This window comes from Ictidomys tridecemlineatus, chromosome 8 (assembly GCF_052094955.1).
Source record: "Ictidomys tridecemlineatus isolate mIctTri1 chromosome 8, mIctTri1.hap1, whole genome shotgun sequence".
Taxonomy (NCBI): Eukaryota; Metazoa; Chordata; class Mammalia; order Rodentia; family Sciuridae; genus Ictidomys; species Ictidomys tridecemlineatus.
Genome location: NC_135484.1, coordinates 127,978,143 through 128,002,524, shown reverse-complemented (window position 1 = coordinate 128,002,524; position 24,382 = coordinate 127,978,143). Strand labels below are relative to the sequence as shown.

General features: G+C 34.4%; 1 protein-coding gene and 1 pseudogene across 1 annotated transcript; both read right to left on the bottom strand.

Moving 5' to 3' along the window:
- Window positions 1-10,337: 10,337 nt before the first annotated feature.
- On the bottom strand, window positions 10,338-12,017 carry LOC144365812 (mitochondrial nicotinamide adenine dinucleotide transporter SLC25A51-like; annotated as a pseudogene).
- A 10,872-nt stretch (window positions 12,018-22,889) lies between these two features.
- Window positions 22,890-23,897, bottom strand: LOC101969664 (putative olfactory receptor 2W6). The gene has a single exon (XM_013365995.2). The coding sequence runs from the start codon at window positions 23,895-23,897 to the stop codon at window positions 22,890-22,892; it is 1,008 nt and encodes a 335-aa protein (XP_013221449.2).
- Window positions 23,898-24,382: the final 485 nt, after the last annotated feature.

Genomic DNA, 24,382 nt, shown 5'->3' with positions numbered 1-24,382 from the left:
CACCTCTCTCACCATTGAACAGATCCTCCAAACAAAAGTTGAATAAAGAAACTATAGAACTCAATATCACAATCAATAACCTAGACTTCACTGATATATACAGAATATATCAACCGTCATCAAGTTGATATACTTTTCTCTGAGAAGCACATGGATCCTTCTCAAAAATAGACCATATATTATGCCATAGGGCAACCTCAGTAAATATAAAGGGGTGGAGATAATACGATGCATTTTATCTGATCATAATGGAATGAAACTGGAAATCAATGATAAAAGAAGGAAGGAAAAATCATCCATCACATGGAAAATGAACAATATGTTACTGAATGATCAATGGGTTACAGAAGACATAAAGGAGGAAATCAAAAAATTCTTAGACATAAATGAAAATACAGACACAACGTATCGAAATCTATGGGACACAATGAAAGCAGTTTTAAGAGGGAAATTAATCACCTGGAGGTCATTCCTAAAAAAAAAAAAAAAAAAAAAAAAGGAAAAACCAACAAATAAATGAGCTCACACTTCATTTCAAAGCCCTAGAAAAGGAAGAGCAAAACAATAGCAAATGTAGCAGAAGGCAAGAAATAATTAAAATCAGAGCGGATATCAACGAAATTGAAACAAAAGAAACTATTGAAAAAATTAACAAAACTAAAAGTTGGTTCTTTGAAAAAATAAATAAGATTGACAGACCTTTAGCCATGCTAACGAAGAGAAGAAGAGAGAGAACTCAAATTACTAACATACGGGATGAAAAAGGCAATATCACAACAGATGCTACAAAAATACAGAAGACAATTAGAAATTATTTTGAAAACCTATATTCCAATAAAATAGAAGATAGTGAAGACATCGATAAATTTCTTAAGTCATATGATTTTACCAGACTGAGTCAGGAGGATAAACACAATTTGAACAGACCAATATCAATGGATGAAATAGAAGAAGCAATCAAAAAACTACCAACCAAGGAAAGCCCAGGACCGAATGGGTATACAGCGGAGTTTTACCAAACCTTTAAAGAAGAATTAATACCAATACTTTTCAAGTTATTTCAGGAAATAGAAAAAGAGGGAGCTCTTCCAAATTCATTCTATGAGGCTAACATCACCCTGATTCCGAAACCACACAAAGACACCTCAAAGAAAGAAAACTACAGACCAATATCTCTGATGAACCTAGATGCAAAAATCCTCAATAAAATTCTGGTGAATCAGATACAAAGGCACATGAAAAAAATTGTGCACCGTGATCAAGTAGGATTCATCCCTGGGATGCAAGGATGGTTCAATATACAGAAATCAAATAATGTTATTCACCACATCAATAGACTTAAAGATAAGAACCATATGATCATCTCGATAGACGCAGAAAAAGCATTCAACAAAGTACAGCATCCCTTTATGTTCAAAACATTAGAAAAACTAGGGATAACAGGAACCTACCTCGACATTGTAAAAGCTATCTACGCTAAGCCTCAGGCTAGCATCATTCTGAATGGAGAAAAATTGAAGGCATTCTCTCTAAAATCTGGAACAAGACAGGGATGCCCTCTATCACCACTTCTATTCAATGTAGTTCTCGAAACACTGGCCAGAGCAATTAGACAGAGGAAAGAAATTAAAGGCATAAAAATAGGAAAAGAAGGAAAAGAAGAACTTAAGTTATCACTATTTGTGGTTGACATGATTCTATACCTAGAAGACCCAAAAGGGTCTACAAAAAAACTACTAGAACTAATAAATGAATTCAGCAAAGTGGCAGGATATAAACGCAACACGCATAAATCAAAGGAATTTCTGTATATCAGCGACAAAACTTCTGAAACAGAAATGAAGAAAAGCAATCCATTCACAATATCCTCAAAAAAAAAAAAATACTTGGGAATCAACCTAACAAAAGAGGTGAAAGATTTATACAATGAAAACTACAGAACCTTAAAGAGAGAAGTATAAGATCTTAGAAGATGGAAAAATATATCCTGTTCATGGATAGGCAGAACTAACATCATCAAAATGGCAATATTACCTAAAGTTCTCTATAGGTTTAATGCAATGCCAATCAAAATCCCAATGGCATTTCTTGTAGAAATAGATAAAGCAATCATGAAATTCATATGGAAAAATAAAAGACCCAGAATAGCAAAAGCAATTCTAAGCAGGAAGTGTGAATCAGGCGGTATAGCGATACCAGATTTCAAACTATGTTACAGAGCAATAGTAACAAAAACAGCATGGTACTGGTACCAAAACAGGCAGGTGGACCAATGGTACAGAATAGAGGACACAGAGACTAATCCACAAAGTTACAACTATCTTATATTTGGTAAAGGGGCTAAAAGCATGCAATGGAGGAAGGATAGCATCTTCAACTAATGGTGTTGGGAAAACTGGAAATCCATTTGCAACAAAATGAAACTGAATCCCCTCCTCTCGCCATGCACAATAGTTAACTCAAAATGGATCAAGGAACTTGATATCAATCAGAGACTCTGCGTCTGATAGAAGAAAAAGTTGGCTCCGATCTACATATTGTGGGGTCGGGCTCCAAATTCCTTAATAGGATACCCATAGCACAAGAGTTAACAACAAGAATCAACAAATGGGACTTACTTAAACTAAAAAGTTTTTTCTCAGCAAGAGAAACAATAAGAGAGGTAAATAGGAAGCCTACATCATGGGAACAAATTTTTACTCCTCACACTTCAGATAGATCCCTAATATCCAGAATATACAAAGAACTCAAAAAATTAGACAATAAGATAAAAAATAACCCAATCAACAAATGGGCCAAGGATCTGAACAGACACTTCTCAGATGAGGACATACAATCAATCAACAAGTACATGAAAAAATGTTCACCATCTCTAGCAGTCAGAGAAATGCAAATCAAAACCACCCTAAGATACCATCTCACTCCAGTAAGACTGGCAGCCATTATGAAGTCAAACAACAACAAGTGCTGGCAAGGATGTGGGGAAAAGGGTACACTTATACATTGCTGGTGGGATTGCAAATTGGTGCGGCCAATTTGGAAAGCAGTATAGAGATTCCTGGAAAAGCTGGGAATAGAACCACCGTTGACCCAGCGATTGCCCTTCTCGGACTATTCTCTGAAGAACTTAAAAGAGTGTACTACAGGGATACTGCCTCATGGATGTTCAGACCAGCACAATTCACAATAGCTAGACTGTGGAACCAACCCAGATGCCCTTCAATAGATGAATGGATAAAAAAAGTGTGGCATTTATACACCATGGAGTACTACACAGCACTAAAAAATGACGAAATCATGGAATTTGCAGGGAAATGGATGGCACTAGAGCAGATTATGCTTAGTGAAGCTAGCCAATCCCTAAAAAACAAATGCCAAATGTCTTCTTTGATATAATGAGAGCAACTAAGAACAGAGCAGGGACGAAGAGCAGGAAGAAAAGATTAACATTAAACAGAGACATGAGGTGGGAGGGAAAGGGAGAGAAAAGGGAAATTGCATGGAAATGGAGGGTGACCCTCATTGTTATACAAAATTACATATAAGAGGTTGTGAGGGGAATGGGAAAATAAACAAGGAGAGAAATGAATTACAGTAGATGGGGTAGAGAGAGAAGATGGGAGGGGAGAGGAGGGGGGATAGTAGAGGATAGAAAAGGTAGCAGAATACAACAGTTACTAAAAGTTATTATGTTAAACTGTGGATATGTAACCGATGTGATTCTGCAATCTGTATTTGGGGTAAAAATGGGAGTTCATAACCCACTTGAATCTAATGTATGAAATATGATATGTCAAGAGCTTTGTAATGTTTTCAACAACCAATAAAAATAAAATAAAAAAATAAAAAATACCAGCCTATATCAATTATTATATATTTATTAAGAGTCTCAATATTCAGTAGGACAGGGACTCCTATTTAGAAGTATTTTGCTAGTTTAACTCTTTATGGTTCAATGTATATTTAGAAACAATTTTTCCAGTTCTACAAAAAGTGCCGAATTTTTAATGAAGTTTCACATATTTATTACTGAACCAACTGAAACCAGTACTACAGGACCCTCATGGCCAAAGAAAGTGACATTTCCAGTTAAGTATTCCCAACTGTCTGAGCAGCAGTGACATTTTCAGCTTGATATGATAAAATGATCATAACCTTGATACAGCATAAAATATGTGTGCCATTTCAGATATAATTCCTTATACACCCATTTTGATTCTCTTCCAGTATCTCCTCTTGGAGTTGTATCTGATTTTATTATCAGTTTTCATTCAAATACCTTCATGTGGGATAGGTTGATTTTTTATTTTGTTTCTTGGCCAGGAATCATTTGACCCTGAAATTCTTGTGAGAAGGGTAAGAATCCTAAAACAGAATTTCTCAGTTATCTGTATCACAGGGTAGTGACACGTGCATTGTTGGCATTTATTAAGAAATTCCAAACTTCACAGGCTCACAAAAAAAGCCCTGTTCCAGGTGCTTCTGCTGGAGTGATATTCATGTCTCTGAACAAATGGCTAAAATCCTGCATTTTCTCAATGTGGAATGCTCTCAATAGCCAACTTCTGGTCCTGATGCCCAGTATATTGTTCATGCCATGGGTAGCCTACAGTGGGCCAATTTGAAGGAAGTACCTCGCTTCTGCCATCCAGGTGAAGCAAAGTAAGAATTCTTGTGCTCCTGGGTGGTGTTCCATGAACCATGGCATGCCCTGGAATCTATAGCACCAACTAAGCTGCTCCTTCCTGGGTACTCCCTTGATTGCTGTCTTCCCACCAGACCTTGGGTTAGAGCAGTGGCCAAACTGGACCTTCTCTTGAAAATGCCTTTAGAATACACTTGCCCCTCATGTTTTATGCGGCCCTGGCCATTCTGCAGGGGCCTAATGTCTTAGGATTATTTTATGGATAATATGATTCAAATGTAAATGCCCTTCCAAAATGCATATATTAGAAGATGCTTGTTAATTTTTGGTGAAATAATAATGAGGAAAAAGTGAATTGACCATAAACTGTGATGATATATTTGTCAATTTATCTTTGTAGTTCCATTAACTTTTTATTTTATCTTTTTTTATGATGAGAAATTTTAGTCACTATTACAACTCTCTCACTGTAAATGTCTTCCCTTACTCTTGCTGACTGTGCACTCTCAAAAGGCTGAGATAAGGTCCTGCATTTTTCCTTTTTAATATTTTTCTTTTATTAGTGCATTATAGTTATACATAATAGTTGTGTTCATCTGGACAAAAATTAAATATGTGTGGAATTTTATTTACTCCATTTCAGTTTAGGTTCCCCTTCCTTCCCTCCCTTTATCGCTCCCACTATTCTCCTTCCTTTACTGGTCTTCTTTTCACTGTTTATTTTTGATTGGCATTTTATAGATACACATAAAAGTGGATTCACTGTGATATAGTTATATATGTGCATGGCATAGTTTTGTTAAATTCATTCTACATTTCCTTCCCTTTTCCTCCTCATCCCCATCTCCTTCTATTACATTGATCTTCCCTATTTCTTTATCGTATCTGACCTCACTCTCTTTTTTCATTATTTTACACTGGCTTCTGCATATGAGAGAAAATATTTGACCCTTGATTTTCTGAGACTGGCTTATTTCATAAACATGTTGCTCTTCAGTTCTATTAATTTAGCAGTAAATGCCATAATTCCATTCTTCTTTATGGATGAGTAGAATTCCACTGTGTACATTTCACACATTTTTCTAATCCACTCATCTATCGATGAGCATCTGGGTGGGTTCCATGACTTGGCTCTTATGAGTTTTGTTATAAACATTGATGTATCTGTATCACTATTGTATGGTGATTTTAGTTCTTTTAGATAAATACTGAGGAGTGGGATAGCTGGGTCATATGGTGGTTCCCTTCCTAGTTTTTGTATCAACTTTAAAAAAATAATTTCTATTTTATTTTTTGGTAGCTTTTTCAACTTTTCAAAATATTTTACAGATTATTTATAGGTAATTTTCAGTTATATGTTCAACTAGTAAAGACTTAAAAAGTAGAGGAAACAGTGAAATGAAACACAAGGTTACTGTAGGAACTGGCTTCCACTTCTTTGGTGATACAGCGGGAAGAGAATTTAGAAATTCAGGGAGGGACTTGCAGAGCTGAGATTCAGACTACAAAGAAAGGTCTCCACTTGTCTGTGGCTCATGACTCTGAAGCACTGAGCAGGGTTTGAGGTGCATCTGATTCTGTTTACTCTTTAGAGGCACCTAAGACCACCAAAAGAGCTGAAGATTGGAATTATCGCTGTTTTTGATTTAGGTGCTATTGCGGGAAGCCATCTGTAAACTGTGCCTGAACTAAAGCACTGTTGAAACCATTAGGCAGAAAAGTCTGATGTCAGGAACTTCCAGTAACAACCCTGCTGTTTGAAGAATGCCTGATTCACATGGTGTCTTACCCAGCTTCCTCACAAGTTCAGGACAGCACCAGAGATGGGGTGACCTGCTGGAGCCACAGAGCCTCTTGGAGATGGGTGTGGCTTGTCAAAATGCCAATCAATCTGTTTATTGCAAGACCTCTGCCCCAGTGAAAAGCAAGCAAGAATCAAAACTCCTCCCACTGAAACCTGCCTTTGAGGTACTCCCCCTTAAATAAACAATCAGGATCCTTTTTCAGTTGTTGAGTTCCAGCTCCTATTAGGACTGGAAGATACGTCAGGTGCTCCGCTTTTCATAACTGATTTCTGGCTCTCTCTTTATTTCTTACTGATTATTTCAGATTTTTTTTTTCCCAGGTGGCTCACACCTCCTGAGCATGAACCTACACTGGTTGGGTGCTGCTCACCTTATCATATGCTATTATGGGGTCATGTTCAAAGGAATACAAATCGAAAGAGTATGGTAACTATTTTTAGTTTTTCCCCTCCAAACAACTAGTTGGTACATACCTATAGAAAACAAAATCAATATGTCAAAAAATACCTGCATTCTCATGTTTAGTGCAGTACTATTCACAGTAGTCAGGATGTGGAATTAACCTAAATGTCCATCAACACATAAAGAAAATCAATATCTCTCTCTCTCTCTCTCTCTCTCTCTCTCTCTCTCTCTCTCTCTCACACACACACACACACACACACACACACACACACACACACACACACACTGCAATACTATTAGCCATAAAAAGCATGAAATTCTCTCTTTTGCAATAATGGGATGGGCCTTGAGGACAGTAAGTGCACAGAAAGACAAATGTTGCATGAAGTCTCTCAGAAGCGGAATCTAAAAAAGTTGATTGTATAGTAAATTGTAGATCCTGGAGATATGAGAGAATGTTGGTAGAGGGTGATCCAAAATTATAATGTTGTCATTCAGTAAGTTGTGGTGTACTATTGCATGGCAGAATAAATACAACTAATAATAATTAAAATAGCTACAAGAATTTGAATGTACTCACCATAAATAAATGATAAAATTTAAGATAATGGATACAGTAATTATCCTAAGTTGGTTGATTCCTAATATACCCATGAATCAAAATATTGCATTGTACCTCATATATAGGTCCAAATATTTTGTGTTCAAAAAAAGCAAAAGAAGGTGAGGAAATTTCTTCTTACCTTGTCTGTTTCATATCTCATGATGACTCTCATTGATTAGATCCTAATTGGAAGGCATCTTGCAAAGAAAAAAATGTAGCTTTAAATTAGCAAACCCAACATCACAGAGAAGTATAAGGGAGATTTGTAGTTGAAAATTTGATATCCAGCACAGTGCCCATTTTGAGTACTCAGCATCCATACTTTACATGAACGTATAAACTTCTGTAACAACTTTATTTGTCTGCCTAACAATTTGTAGATATTATTCATACAAATGTGGATGCTTTCATTATTCTTAACAAGAACAAAAATTTCTAAAGGTCATTTTATTTGTTCATTGAAAACATATTTATTTTATTTCTATCACAGTAATCCCAGATATGCATTCAACAATGGCTTCCCCTTGTATTTCCTTTATGGTGTCATTTGAAGAGACAAAGTTTTTGATTTAAAAATTCCAATCTATAATTTTTTAAAAATAAATAGTGTCTTAAGTAATGTTTGCCTATTCCAAGGTTTTTATGCTTTTATATTTTATTCTAGAAGAGATGTAGTTTTAACTTTTATGCTTTATATTTTAGGTCTATTCGTTTCAAGTTAATCTTGGGTTTGGTGTGAGGAAGAAGTTGAGTTTCAAATTTTTCCATAGCACATATAGCAATTCCAATACCATTTGTTGAAAAGACTATTTTTTTACTTATTAAATAATATTAGCATCTTTAAAAAATAATATTCCTATATGTATGGATCTATTTTTGGACACTGCATTCTTCTCTTGACTTGTCTGTGCTTAGGTTAGTATGGCAGTGTTTTGATTATGGCAGTTTTATAGTGAATCTAATCTAGTCTAATATATAATTCTTCTATATTTATTTTTCTGTTTTAATACAGTTTTGTGTATTTTGAATTTACATATTAGCTTTAGAATTAGCTTGTTGATTTATTACAAAATTGGTTGGTATGGCAGTGTTCTATTGATACTACAACAAATTACCACAAACTTTGTGGCTTTAAACAATTTATTTTGATGTTGTTTCAATGTTTATGCCCTTCTAAATTCTTTTAAACTTAATTCTCAATTGCAACAGTATTAAAAATTCTTTTGAAGGTAATTAGGACATGTGGTCATTGCCCCTTGTATTAGTGCTCTTATGAAGAGCTTGATAGTGTAAGTTTGTTCCTTTTACTCTTCTGGCATGTGAGACACAGATTTCTGCCCTTTTTGCCATGTGAGTATGCCATTAGAAGATGCCAGATAGCAATGCTTCGTTATATACTGAATTTATTGGATCCTTGATCTTGGATTTCCTAGTCTCCTGAAGCTCAAACAACATATTTATGCTGTTTATTAATTATCCAGGTAAGATATTTTATCATAGCAGCAGAAACAGACTAAGTCAATTGATCTTCTTTTCTGGAGGTGAGAAGTAAGAAAGATTTATGGAATTAGTTGCTATCTGAGATATAGCATGTAAGAAGCATGCTTTACCATACTCTGGATTCAAGAAAAACTTTTTTTTGTTTCTATCACTTCTAAAGGAAAATTCATTTGTTTTGTAGTATTGGGGATTGAAAGGAAATTCATTGTACTAAATGATTATTTGCTTTTCTTGTAAGAATTTTTATTTAGATCCCATACTTGACATATTTTTTCTACCCCCAACATCTTTGCTTCTGTCAGAGTTACCTATATCTATTTCTTTCACTTTATGATCTTAGCAGTGCATTACAAAGCAATATCCCTAGCATGAAATAAGGGGTGCATGAAGTGAAGGACTGACTAAAAGTTCCTTTTTTATATTAACACATGCTCAAAATAAAATTTTATGGGAGTGTTTATTTTTTAAAAGTAGTTTTAAGAGAACAGGATACTTGAATAAGACACATTACTTCTCAAGGGGGGAAAAAAAAACCCAAACCTCCAAAGCCCTCTGCTAAGGTGGCACCAATAATTCAAGAAACCAAGATAAAAAGATTATGATCTATTTCATCTTATAAACAGGATGAAATACTTATAAAAACATTTAAGTCCTCTTATCATTTGCAAAGAAATCAGTAAAATTAACACAAGGATGTTTTGGAAGGTTTAAGGGTCACATTCAGAAGTAAACAGAACATTTTCTAATTCTAGAAATTAAAATGAGAATTTTCATTAGCTGCTTGATTCTACTATGCCTGAGCAGAAATAATTTGAATAATAAACTATCAAAAAAGGTCTATAGCTTCAAAACTAACATCAACAATTCCTCATAAAATGCTTATGTCTAGTAAAGTATTTTTTTCTTTGTTCTGTTCCTTTGCCCTACTGTATCTATGTTTGAGTTCAATGAACATTACACTTTGCAACTTCTCCTTAAAACAAAGAAAGTACAAATGGAAAAAAGTAAGCCTGAGAAGTCCTAGAGCCCTAGAGCATTTTCTCTGGCTGACCATGGCCATTTCTGTTTCAATCCAAGGCTCAAAGCCTCTTTTGGGAACAAGAATCATAGCTTTGCTATTAGATTACCCTGTCAAAGGCCATCAGATAGACAGGTATTTACCCGGTGGTTAACCTCAAGCTTTGGGGTAATGATGAAAACAACAATAACAACAATTAAAATTTCCTATTGAAACCTTTAAAAAATTTTCTGATGCTTAAGGAAAATAACTTTGCCCATATTCATGTGTCCTGGAGCCAATCACATCAACTTATATTCGAGTGAATTAGAAATTAGAGCAAATTTCATTATTATATCTATTTAGCTGACAAATGGCACTTCACCAATGACCTTTTTTAAAAAATATAACCTTTAACAAGAACTCATAAGTAGCATTGATTATGCCCCAAGAGATGGTGGCCCCATGGTAATTCAGATGGCTTCCTCTGAAAATATTTTTCAGTTTTCAGTCCTATTCTTGCTGGATCATTTTGAAAACATGAAAGAAAGACTGAAATTCCCTACAAATCTGAGACCAAAATGTGAGTTTTTACATTAATAAGAAAAAAACAAGAATCCCAATATGGCACCAATAGACCTCCCAGAGATGAAGTCATTGATTGAATAAGCACTGTGAGTAGCTGCAGAAGGCAGATGCTCCCTAATGGGACATGAAAACCAAAGGAAAGGACATCACTGACTTTGTATTCAAAAGAATGGGCACCAAGCCTTGATAATACCTTCCAATTTTATAGCATTTCATGAAATGAAAGCCTGATAAGTGTTTGAGAATTTGTCATGATGCTTGTGGTCTTGAAGCAATCAATGTCTGAACTCTTTTCAATGGAGTGAAAATGTCTTCTGTTGTTCCTGAAAGTACAGCCATGCCATGGATTTCAAACTCTGGGGCATTGAATGCATTTAAAGAAGGCACAGTAAATCTTCATACAAAGCAGGGTGTGGCTCCATGCATGTATGTCAGAATACACTCTACTGTCATTGTTGTGATTTGAATGTGAGGTGTCCTCTAAAGCTCATGGGTGAGACAGTGCAAGAAGGTTCACAGGAGAAATGTTTGGGTTTCGAGAGTCTTAACCCAATCAGTGAATTAATTCCTGATGGGATTAATTGAGTGGTAGCTGGAGGCAGGTGGGATGTAGCTGGAGAAAGTGGTTAATTTGGGTGTGGCCATGGGGTATATATTTCGTATCTGGAGAGTAGAGTCTCTTTCTCTGTTTCTTGATCACCATCCTGATGTGGGCTGCTGCCCTCTACTACCCTCTCCTGCCATGATATTCAGCCTCACCTCAAGCCCTGAGGAATGGAGCCGGCCTTCTATGGAATAAAACCTCTGAAACCGTGAGCCCTCAAATACACCTTTCCTCCTTGCTGTTGTTCTGGTCAGATCCTTTAGCTACAACAGTAAAAAAAGCTGACTAAAATAGTCATGTATGTCCAAATTTATCAAATAAAAAAAGTTTAAAAAAAAGCTGGGTGTGGCGATGCATACCTGTAGTATCAGCAATTTGGGACCCTGAGATAGGAGATTGCAAGTTTGAGTTCAGACTTAGCAACTTACAGGGGGTCCTTTTTTTACCCTGTTTCAAAAAGGAAACAAAACAAAAAAAAATAGGGCTTGGTATGTGGCTTATTGTTAAAGTGCCTCTGTGTTCAATCCCTGGTATGTACCCCACTCCCCTCTCCCCCAATCCTCATTCAGACCAAACATAAGTGCCAGTATAGTTACTTTCTAAATTAATGGAGGAAAAGTCCTGACAAACAAATTTTGACGTCCATCCTTCCTTAACTGAAGTAGTGTATCTGGAGTTTTTATTCCATATGGTTGCTGTTCAAAGAGCATTTTCTAAATATGAAATGTGATTGCTACATTGTTGAATGCTACATAGCAGCCACACAAGTAAGGATTCATTTCACTAACATTTATAATGTAAGGTGATATATCTTGTTTTGAATATGTTAGGAGATATGGCCTCTTTTCATGAGTTTCTGAATTCATCATATTGCTTAAGACCTTTCTTTTTCATCAAGAATTTTTTTAAAAAATTTAGTTATGTGTTCTAATTAGTTATACATGACAGCAGAATATTGTTTGATTCATTGTACCCAAATGGGGCACAATTTTTCACTTCTCTAGTTGTATACAAAGTAGGGTCACACCATTCGTGCAATCTTACGTGTACCTAGGGTAATGATGTCTGTCTCCTTCCACCATCTTTCAGGAAGAATTCTTTTTAACCTGTAACAGCTGAACCTACTGTTCTAGGGGATGACAGACAGCTCTTTGGTAACTTTCCTAGTTTCTTCCATGTTACTGCTCCATTAGGTCTCTCTTCTGGAGTCAGTTTTGATAACTGAACTTCCAGGTCCACATGTGCCAGGCCCCACGCCTGGAGCCACAGGCCCACAGGACTGTGAGGAGTGAACCTGCTAGTCATTGCCTGTGCAGGCCTGTCCAGAAGTTCTGAATGCCTTAACCCTTGATTTTCTAATTTTATGCATTGTTATTTTTTTTTTAATTTATTTATTTATTTTTCTAATTAGTTACACATGATAGTGGAATGCACTTTGATACATCATACACAGATGAATATAATTTTTCATTCTTCTGGTTGTACATGATATTGAATCTCACTGGTTGTATAGTCAGTCATATATGTACATAGGGTAATAATGTCTGATTCATTCTACTATCCTATTCCTATACCTTCTCCCCTCCCTTCACTTCCCTCTACGTAACGTAACTCAAGTCTTTCCTAACCCCTCTGCTTATTGTGAATTAGCATCCACATATTAGAGAAAACATTCAGCTTATAAGTGACTAATTTTTAATCATGGCTGAGTATCAGTCTTTTGACAAAAAAAGAGTCTGTGCTTTGAGAGGTGGTATTGTCATGTCATCTAAAAATCTCCTGCATTGGATTCCATTATATATCATCTTAAAAATGTCATCAGAATGTCTTGCTATGAGAAATGAAGTTCAGTTGACTACAGTTTTTTTTTCATAACTATCATTATATTTTCACTTGCATAGAGGCATGTTGCCTCTTGTTGTACATCGTTTTCCTTGTGGATCAACAATTACAAACGGATATCCTATACTATCATGGAATTTAATTTTTTTTCAAAGATGATATTGCCTTTATTCATGCAATGATAATTTCTATAAGATCTGTGACCAAAGATAAACTTTTGTTCCCTTTAGTGTCTCCAGTATCTATTACAATAGCTTGCACATAACATAATCTAATATTAAAATCAATTCTGCTACCATTAGTCATCCATGTATTAAAATGTTTACTTTTTGTGTATGAATGCATTTTATGACTAATTGTTATGAAGTAAAGGTGAAGAAATCTGGTCAAACTTTAGATATTGTTTTTAAAATTTATAAATTGATAAATTTTACTTTAAAGCCATTTAGAAAATGCATCATTTGAAGGAACATATTATAACTAATGTAGAATTTTGGCAAATTATAATTGTGCTTGTTTTGTGAGCTATTTCCCAGGCTAAATGGCACACACATTTTGTATTTATTACAGAAAGTGATCACATTATTTTTTCCTTTGGATAATATATCAAAACTTAGTGACTAAAGACTGCCAGTGAGGAAATTGTAGTCTTCTCAGCTTGAGTGCTGGCTTCCTTCAAGAGACAATTAATTTGATGAAATAATTATTTTATTTGATAAAAATACATTGCAGTTTCCACTTATTTTTATCTTTAAATTAATTAAATTGACAAATTGTATATATTTTTTACACACAATATGATGTTTTGAAATATGTATACTTTGTGGAATGGCTAAATTGACCTAATTAGTTATATATAAACTCATATACTTATTATTTTTATGATGAAAATCATTAAAATCTACTCTTAGCAACTTTTAAGACTATCATACATTATTATATACTATAGTCATATGCTTTGCAATAGGACTGTTGCACATATTTCTCTCTAATCTCACTGACATTTATTTCCTTTGACCAACTTCTCCTGAGTGCCCTCATTCCCCTCAGACTTTGTTAACCCCATCTATTCTCTTCTTCTGCAAGTTTAGCATTGTAATTTGAGATATAATTGAGATCATGGAATTTGTCTTTCTCTGCCTGCCTAATTTCACTTAACATAATGTCCTACAGGATTATGTTGTTGAAAATTACAGGTTTTCCTTCTTTTTAAAGGCTGGGTAGGATTCCATTGTTTTTTATACCACATTTTCTTCTTACAAATATTTAAAAATTTTAAAATTTTATTTTTATTAGTTAAACATGACACTAAAATGCATTTATGTACTTTAATATAACATACATAGATGGGATATAATTTCTCATTTTTCTGAGTGTACCTGTTGTAGAATCACATTGGTCATGCAGTTATATATATATATGCATAAATTACTAATGTCTGTTTTGTTCTACTATCCTTCCTATAATGACACCCCCCTCTCCTCCCCTCCCTTCCCTTCACTTCCCTCTATCCAATCCAAGGTAACTCTATTCTTCTCTAGTTTCCCCCCTCCATTGTGAATTAGCATCCACACATTAGAGAAAACATTTGCCCTTTGGTTTTTTGGGATTGGCTTATTTCACTTAGTATGATATTCTTTTTAACTCCATCCATATACCAGCAAATGCCATAATTTATATTCTTCTTTAAGGCTGAGTAATTTTCCATTGAACATGTATATCACATTTTCTTTATCCATTCATCTATTGAAGGACACCTAGGTTGGTTTCATAGTCAGCTTTAGTGATTTGAGCTGCTGTAAACATTGTGATGGCTGTATCACTTTAGTATGCTGATTTTAAGTCCTTTAGTATAAACTGAGGTGTGGGATATCAGAGTCTAGTGGTCGTTCCATTCCCAGTTTTCTGAGGAATCTCCATACTGCTTTCCATAGTGGTTGTACTAATTTTCAGTGCCACCAGCAATGTATGAGTGTACGTTTTCCTCCATATCCTCGCCAACATTTATTGTTGCCTATATTCTTGATGATTGCCATTCTGACTGCAGTGAGATGAAAATCTTGGTGTAGTTTTGATTTGCATTTCTCTAATTGATAGAGATGTTGAACACTTTTTCATATATTTGTTGATTGATTGAATATCTTCTTCTGTGAAGTATCTGTTCAGTTCCTTATTGCAGTTATTGGTTGGATTATTTGTTTTTTTTGGTGCTAAGTTTTTTGAGTTCTTTATATATCCTAGAGATTAATGCTTTATTGGAGGTGCATGTGGTAAAGATTTTCTCCCAATCTATAGGCTCTCTCCTCACATTACTGATTGTTTCATTTGCTGAAAAAATCTTTTTAATTTGAATCCATTCCATGTATTGATTCTTGATTTTACTTCTTGAGCTTTAGGGGTCTTGTTAAGGAAGTCAGATCCTAGGCCAACATGGTGAAAATTTGGCCTACATTTTCTTCTATTAGGCACAGGGTTTCTGTTCTAGTGCCTAAGTCTTTGATCCACTGTGATTTGATAGAGTTTTAATTTCATTTTGCTACATATGCATTTCCAGTTTTGCCAGCACCATTTGTTGAATAGGATATCTTTTCTCCAGTGAATGTTTTTGGCATCTTTGTCTAGTATGAGATAACTGTATTTGTGTGGGTTTGTCCCTGTGTCTTCACTTCTGTGCCACTGGCTTATGTGTCTATTTTGGTGCCAATAGCACGCCACTTTTATTACTATAGCTCTGTGGTATAGTTTAAGATCTGGATTGTAGCATATTTTCTTGATCCACTCATTCACTGATGGTTGCAGGTTGATTCTATATCTTGGCTCTCATGGATGATGCTGAAATAAACATGGGTAAAGATTTTTTTGGGCAGATTCTGATTTCATTAATTTTGGAGATTCTCTCTCATATATCTCTACCTATCTATCTGTCTTTTTGTCTCTCTCTCTATATATCTCATTGGAATTTTGGTAGGGACTACATTGAATCTGTAGATGACTTAGGGTAGGAAGAACAATCTAATAACATATATTATATCTAATAATATAGTATATCTAATTATATCCAGTAGTAGAATTGCTGGATCATATTGTAGTTCTATTTTTCAATTTTTTCAAGAACTTTTGTGCTGTTTTTAATAATAGTGGTTCAAATGTATTTTCTCACAGTGTTCAAGTGTTCACTTTTCTCCACATTCTTGCCAACACTTGCTATCTTCTGTCTTTTTGATAATAGCCAATACAAAAGGTGTGAGGTGATGTCTCATTTTGGTTTTAATTTCCATTTCCCTGATGATTAGTGGTGTTCAATAATTTTTCCTGTTGGCCATTTGTATGTCTACTTTTGAAAATGTCTGTTCATGTTCTTTCTACATTTTAAAATCAAATTATTTGTTTTCTTGTTATTGAATTGAGTTCCTTATGTATTTTGGATACACACACATATTATCAGATGGATGGATTGCAACTATTTTCTCCCAGTCTGTAGGTTGTCCCTTCATTCTGTTGTTTCCATTGTTGTGTAAAAACTTTGTGTTTGATGTAATACTATTTATTTTCTTTTGGTGTCCTTGTTTTCTGGATCATATTAAAAAATCTTTATCCAGATCAATGTTGTAGAGCTTTTCACCTATCATTTATTCTAGAAATTTTGCAGTTTTGAGTCTTAGGTTTAAATTTTAAATCCATTTGAGTTAATTTTTATATAATGTGAGGTGAGTGTAATTTTATTCTTCTACATAAAAATATCTAGTTTTCTCAGTATTGTTTATGGAAGTGGTTTCTTTTGCTCCATTGAATGTGTTCTTGACAACTTTGTCAAAAAAATCAATTGATGTTAACATTAAATGTTTGAATTTATTTTTGAATCCTATAATCTGTTGCGTTTGTCTCTGTTTCTGTTTTTATGGCATTAAAATTCTGTTGGATTATTATAGCCTTTTCAGGTAGTTAATGCCTCCAGTTTTGTACTTGCTTAAGATCAATATGCTTGTGATCTTTTGTGGTTATATGAATTTTAGGATTATTTTCCCATTTCTGTGAAGAATATCATTGGGATTTTGATAGGAATTGCATTGAAGCTATAGATCATTTAGGATAGGAACGACAATCTAATAATATTCATTCATTCTTCTAATTCATAACATGCATATCTTTTGTTTACTTTTGTCTTCTTTATTTTCTTATTTTAAATATATACTCATATATTTATTTTTTAATTGATCATAATTGTACATATTTATAAGGAGTGGTGTGATATTTCAGTACATGCATACAATGTGTAAGTATCAGATCAGAGTAATTGTTATGTCCATTACCTCAGACATTTATCATTTCTTCATGTTGGAGAGCATTTATAATGCCTCTGTACTAGTTATTTTGAAATATACAATTAAATATCATTAATCATAGTTATCCTACTATGCTATAGAACATTAGAAGTTATTCCTTCTATCAAATTGGTCCTGTACCTGTAACCAACTTCTCTTTATTCTCCTCCTTCCACTGTTTTCAGGCTCTGGTCACCACTATTATTCTCTCTACTTATAGCAAATCAGCTTTTTAAGCTTCCATGTGTAAGTGAAAACATGCAGTCTTTGACTTTTTGAATCTGACTTATTGACATGATTTTTAAATTTTTTTGTGGCTGAATAATAATTCATTATATATATATATATATACACCACATTATCTGTATCTCTTGTTATCTCTCCTTATCTCACTTTTAACTATCCCTCCACTGATGAACACCTAGGCTGATTCTCTTTATTGACTACTGGGAATAGGGCTGAGATAAACATACAAGTGTAGATGTTTTGTCAATATGTTGATTTTATTTTCTTTTGATGTATACCCAGAAGTGGCATTGCTGTATTCAATGGCAGGTCTATTTCTATTTTTTTGAGGATCCTCCATTACCATTTCCCATAATGGCTGTACTAAATTATATTCCTACCCACAGTGATAAGTGTCACGAATATTCTGCATCCTCACCAGTATTTCTTATGTTTTTAAAAATAATAGTTATTTTAACTGGGGTGAGCTGATATCTCACTGTGGTTTTGATTTTCACTTCCCTGATGATTATTGATTTTAGCATTTTTGGCTACACTTGTTGGGTATTTGTATATTTTCTTATTATTTTTAACTAGTTTTGTCTTTTAACCTTCCTACTGAGGTTATTTACACATACATTACAATAGGATTCTCAATTTGATCATGCACTTACTCTTCCAGCGTGTTTTGTACTTTCATATATTTTTGTATTTCTAATTAGTAATCTTAGTTTTTCAAATTGAAGACTCCACTGTTTAGTTAGATATTAGGTGTCCCCCAAAAACTAATGTGTTAGATAATGCAAGAAAGTTTAGAGGTAAATGATCAGATTATAAAAACCTGAACTTAATCAGTCCATTAATCCACTTTTGAATGGATTAACTGGGTAGTGACTATATGCAGGTATAGTATGGCTAGAGGAGGTAGGCATTCTACTGTCTTGTTGAGATGTCCTGACCAAAAGTTAATTCTGCTTATTTCTTTTAAAAAATGTTTATGAAGTAGCATGTAACTAAGACAGTGAAGAAGAAATGGGATGTCTGTTTCCCCAAATTACTAACAACACTTTACTCCCACACTTAAAAAAATATATAGTGTCAGTAAATTTCCAATATTTTAACTTGATTAACTAAAGGGTGCATATTGAATTCTTAACCTAGAAGAGTATTAAGGCCTTCATCAGGTGCTGGAAACTGAGTGTGCCTATCCTTTGCTTTAGAAGGAGACTTTCTTCCAATTATCTTTACAGAGAGGGAAAACTCAACACCAAGTATTCTCAACCTGTTTTGTTTTTATTATCATCATTTCCTTCCTAATGATTTTAATGCCATACATATACTGTGTATATATGTGGTGCAGTGCCTTTTGAAGAGCCACCAATCATTTTAATATCTGATTTTTGTCACTTTTCCTCAGTTTTGACTTTTACCCCCTTGGGGGTGATATCATCATTGATATAAAAGCATACACTGAGAGAAATATTGGATACCAAATGAAATATGATTAAAACTTTAATATAAATAGGAATAAATAAAATCAACTAAAAATTTCGATGACTATTTATGGGCTAGAGATAATGAGGATTATTTTATTCTTATTTTTCTGGTTTCCAAAAATACATTTCCAAGGAAATGTATTTGAAGAAAATATATATTGAAGATTTTACAATATTATGCCTGTGAAAGAATAACTGTATTACCTTTCTCTTCCTCTAAGTCAGAGGTGTTTTAAGTGACTTAAACATTAACATAAACTAAAGATATTGCTTCCATATTACCCAACGGATATTTTCTTTATTCTGCAGAATTGATAATATTTTCATGAAGATTTAATAAATGACTACTAATTTACTTAATCATTCTATATAGACATTTATTGAATATGCAAAGCATAGTAAAAATATAGCAGAATTTATTATAGGAGGAAGGAAAGATGTCCTCAAGGGAGAGAGTGGGTCTTTTTAGAGAGGAGAGTGATGTTGTACCCCTTGGTCACCAGTTTTATTAGGGGCTTTAGGGAAGGTTTTAGAGAGTCCTGCCCAGGTACCATCTCTTAATTTTGACTGATAGTAAGATTGTATCAAAATTTTAAGTCTCTACTGAGCATGATCTTACCCATATGTATCCACGTGAAACCCATGGGGGGATATTTTTCTCAGCTTTTTCATGGTTGTGGCTAAAAGACCTGATAAAGGACAATTTTAGAGGAGGTGCCCATGGTTTTAGAAATCTCAGTCCATAGATGACCAACTCCTTAGTTTTAAGGCAGAAGGTGCAGCAGAACATCCAAGCCTGGTGGAAGGTCTTGGGGGAAGAAGGCAGCCTAGGACATGGCAATCAGGAAGCAGATGGAGAACACTGCTCACTGGAGACAAAATATATACACCAAAAGTATGCCTACAGTGACCTGCTTGCTCCAATCACAACCTTCCTGCCTGTAATTATTACACAGTTAATCCATATCAGTGGATGAAGCCATGGATTGTTACACCTCTCATAATCTAATAATTTCACCTCTGAACATCCTAACATTGTCTCACATATGAGCTTTTGGGGTACACCACATATCCAAACCATAATAGAAGAGATTTTACCATTGTGGTGAAATTAAAATGACATGTTAAAAACCTAAAGGCAACTTTCCGTTCCTTTGACCTGTGCTGATGTGTTCTGATTGGAACTTGCTTTTACAGATTTTATGGTTGGTAGACTTTTGCTTTTATATTTTTTTTGTCTTCTTGAGTGTTGGACTTTTTGGGTCTGTGTAGTGGTCTGTGTTAAGGCCACATGTCCCCCTTTCAGGTCCATTTATGTCAGCAAGGAGGAGTCTTTCTTCATGTATTCTTTTTGACCCTGAGAGAATATCCCTGAGGATAATAGGTTATTTGTCAAGGAATGTGGCATCCTACTGAATTAAGAGAGAGCAGTACCATAATGGCCACAATGGTAAATTGCTTTTTAAAAGACAGCATGTGGACAGCCAGCACGTAGTTCCAGTTTGTAGAATTATCCCCTTAACTTCATGTTCCTACTACTCCTACCTATTAATAGGAAGCTCTATGTTGTTGAGAAACTCACCAGTGTCTTTTCTTCCAACACACATACAAACTCAAATAAAATGGGAAAATGGGTTAAATTTTTTTTTTGGTGTGTGTTGGTGCTGGGGATTGAACCTAGGGCCTTGTACATATGAGGCAAGCACTCTACTAACTGAACTTTATCCCCATCCTGGCCAATGGCTTAATATTTATATGGTCTGAATTTTGAGAGAGTTTAGAAGACACTGAGGTTTTTCAGGAATTTTCATATGAGGTAAGATTTAATTGGTTAGAGAATTTGCTTAGAAGGTTTTAAAGTGATAAATATAATATCTGTCAAAAATTGAGATAGGCTTTCATCACAAAGTTGATACTCATTTTCAGTGGCCATAATTTTGTCATTTTTTACCTTTGTCTTTCTTCCATAGTCCTTATAACACTATAACCTTTGTATTCTCTTCATGCTTTAACTGTTGTGTGATATCACTCTCATATTCTTTTCTTTTACAAAGACTTATACATCTGACAATTGTAACGACACATGCAAAGACCATGATTGGTCTTGGTGCTTGTGTTTTACATATATATCTTTATCTCCTTAGTATTTCCTCAATTTAATATCTATTTACAAAGTTAAAAGTCTCTGGTACAAATTCTGGTAAATTTTAGACATGTATTCATGTAAAACAAAGATATCACGTTTCACCAAAAAAAAAAAAAATTGGGAACTACAGGGTTTAAGTATTGGAGATAGAAAATTGTAAGTACTTAGTACTCTTTTTCCTTCATCCAATTACTTCATGTAGGTTGTGGACAACTCTGCCTATGAAATGTCACATGAAGGTTATTGCAGAAATGTGGAATTTATCATTTGCAGAGAGGATTTCAAATCTCTGAGTTAGTTTATTTATAGAGAAGTAGATTATTTTATTCTCCAGGACAGGGACCTCCAGACTTTGAATGTATTTACCAGCAAAACAAGTGATAAATGTGGAGCAAAGAAAAAAATCACTAAATTTTGTTTTGCTAATTAAGAGGTTCAAGCTCTTTTGTAAGAAATAACCATAAACTACCACCACATCCAACAAAAAATAAAATAACATAAAACCAAAATGTCTAAAGAGTATGGTATTAAATAAGAAGTACACTTTACACTGATTTCATTTAATCTTAAGTGAAACTTCTTATTTTCCTCATTTTTCTGGTGATAGAAAAGAGGTCTTTAATGGATTGTTTCTGATCTTTAGTCTGACATTTTAGGGTATTTATGTAAATGCTTTGAGAAATTGGTATTCATTTTATCTTCCATATCTACCAGGGAGGAAAGTAATTCATATCTACCAAACCTCATTTATTTAATGTTCAGAGACACTTTATATCTACTAGTTTTGCTACAACAGTGGTTCTCAAACTCTAACCTGAGCAGAATCACTCGAAATGTTTGTTTTAAAAATGTATATTTCTGGATTTATCCTCAAATTATGTATCCAGTAGTTCTATGGTGAGGCCTAAGAATTTGTATTTAATAATTTTTCAATTGATGTTGATGCTTCTGGTCCAAGGACCACAGCTCCCTCCAGGACATAGCCCAAATTCCTTATCAGGTCTTCTAAGGGTTAGAGCTAAGCTATTCCAACAGAGAGACACAAATACACAGTTAATTGATTATTATTACACAATGGTCTGGAGGCATTGCTCTGCCAGTGGGTTACTGTATATTTTCTCTTAGGGTTCTGTACCCATTTGCATGGTTCAAGTGAGATACCATCCACATTCACATTCCAGGTAACAGGAAGGGAAGTGAGGAAGGTGAGACTAAGTAGGTTAATATTAAATATATTCAGAATTTGTACCCATGACTTCCGTGACATTGTACTTATAGAGGCTACACTAGGAAATGTGATTTGCAGCATGGTGACCATATGTCCAATTAAACTTTGAGGTGGAATGTGTATTGTTTGATTGTTAGTGTTTACCACATTGGTTGATCCAGTCCAACATGTGAATGAAGGGATGTGTTATTTCTCAGAGAATCAATAAAACAGGGAAGAAAAAGATTCATAGCTTCAAATAATACTTATTTAAAATAGATTCTTTAATACCTTATACATATTTACTGTATTTATTATATTTCATCATTACATTTTTACCATAGTCCATGATTGGTCTTGGTGCTTATGTTTTACATATATATCTTTATCTCCTTAGTATTTCCTCAATTTAATATCTATTTACAAAATTAAAAGTCTCTGGTACAAATTATGATAAATTTTAGGCATGTATTCATGTATTTGAATAAATTAATGAAACTTCATTAATAAAGAACAATATTTCTTTGCTTTTCTGTGCTTTGACGCATTTTTTCCTTGTCACTCATGACTTTGTGGAATGTTTTTTTTTGAATCTGTAATATTCTCTTCACTGCACTCTTCACATCTTTGTTTCTTAAAGTGTAGATCAGAGGATTAAGGCTTGGTGTGATGACTGTGTAAAAGAGAGTAAAGAACTTTCCTTGTTCTTGAGATGTGCTGTTCTGTGGTTTCATGTACATATAAATGAGTGTTCCATAAAATAGAGTTACTACTGTGAGGTGAGAACCACATGTATTAAGGATCTTTTTCCACCTTGCTGCCAACTTGATTGTCATTACAGCTCGAATGATAACTCCATATGAAATGAGAATTAATGATAGAGGTACTAGAAGAAATATAACTCCAAGAGTAAAGACAACAATCTCAATTACTTTAGAATAAACACAAGCCATCTTGATCAATGCTGGCATTTCACAGAAAAAATTATCTACTTCCCGGTGTCCACATCTTGGCAACTTCATAGTCAAAGAGCAAAGAATTAAGGCACTTCCAAGACCACCCATCCAGGAGGTCAGCACCAACTTTTGGCAAAGCTCAGGGTGCATTATTACTGTGTAGTGAAGAGGTTGACAAACAGCAGCATAGCGATCATAGGCCATCACAGCCAAGAGAAGACATTCTGTGGCTCCCAGGTCAAGGGCAAAGAAGAATTGGAGCACACACCCTCCATATGTAATAGATTTTTTGGGACCCCATAGATTTGCCAGCATCTGGGGTATAATGCTAGTTGTATAACAGAGGTCCACAAAGGACAAATTAGATAGGAAGAAATACATGGGGGTATGAAGCTGGGTGTCTAGATAAGATACAAGAATGATGGTTGTGTTTCCTACCAGAGTCACAATATAGAAGATGAAGACAACCACAGAGATGATGCTCTCTAGTTGAGGTTGATCAGAAAACCCTAGAAGGATGAAGTCTGTTCTGAAACTTCCATTGCTTGTTTCCATTGTTTCTTATGAAAGACAATAATATGGTAATCAAAGACAGTATTAGCTTTAGGTAGAATTCTAAATCTCTGATGTTTTTCATGGGTAACAAAACTTAATTAATTGAGTGCTTTTTCCCCATTTGGCTCATTTTTCATATTTGTTTTTGTGACTTTAGTATCTCCACATTCCACCTTAGCTAAAGTGATTTTAAAAATAATATGCTATAAGCAATCACACTGAATTATAAGTCATTGAAAAGCCTTAATATGCCATGTGATCCATGGTTCCATGTATTTTAATTAAGCAATAAATCCATAAAGTCAATCACATGATTTTAAGAGTGGGATATATTTTGAGGTTTTTTTTCTCCTTGGAACCATGACACTATTTTTCTCTTGATCACTTGATTATGATGTCTTTTCTTTATCAAAGGAGCTGTGCTTGAGGTAAAAAAGTAAAATGGCATGTTTACTTTTTAAACTCCACTGTTTGGTAGCAGAAAA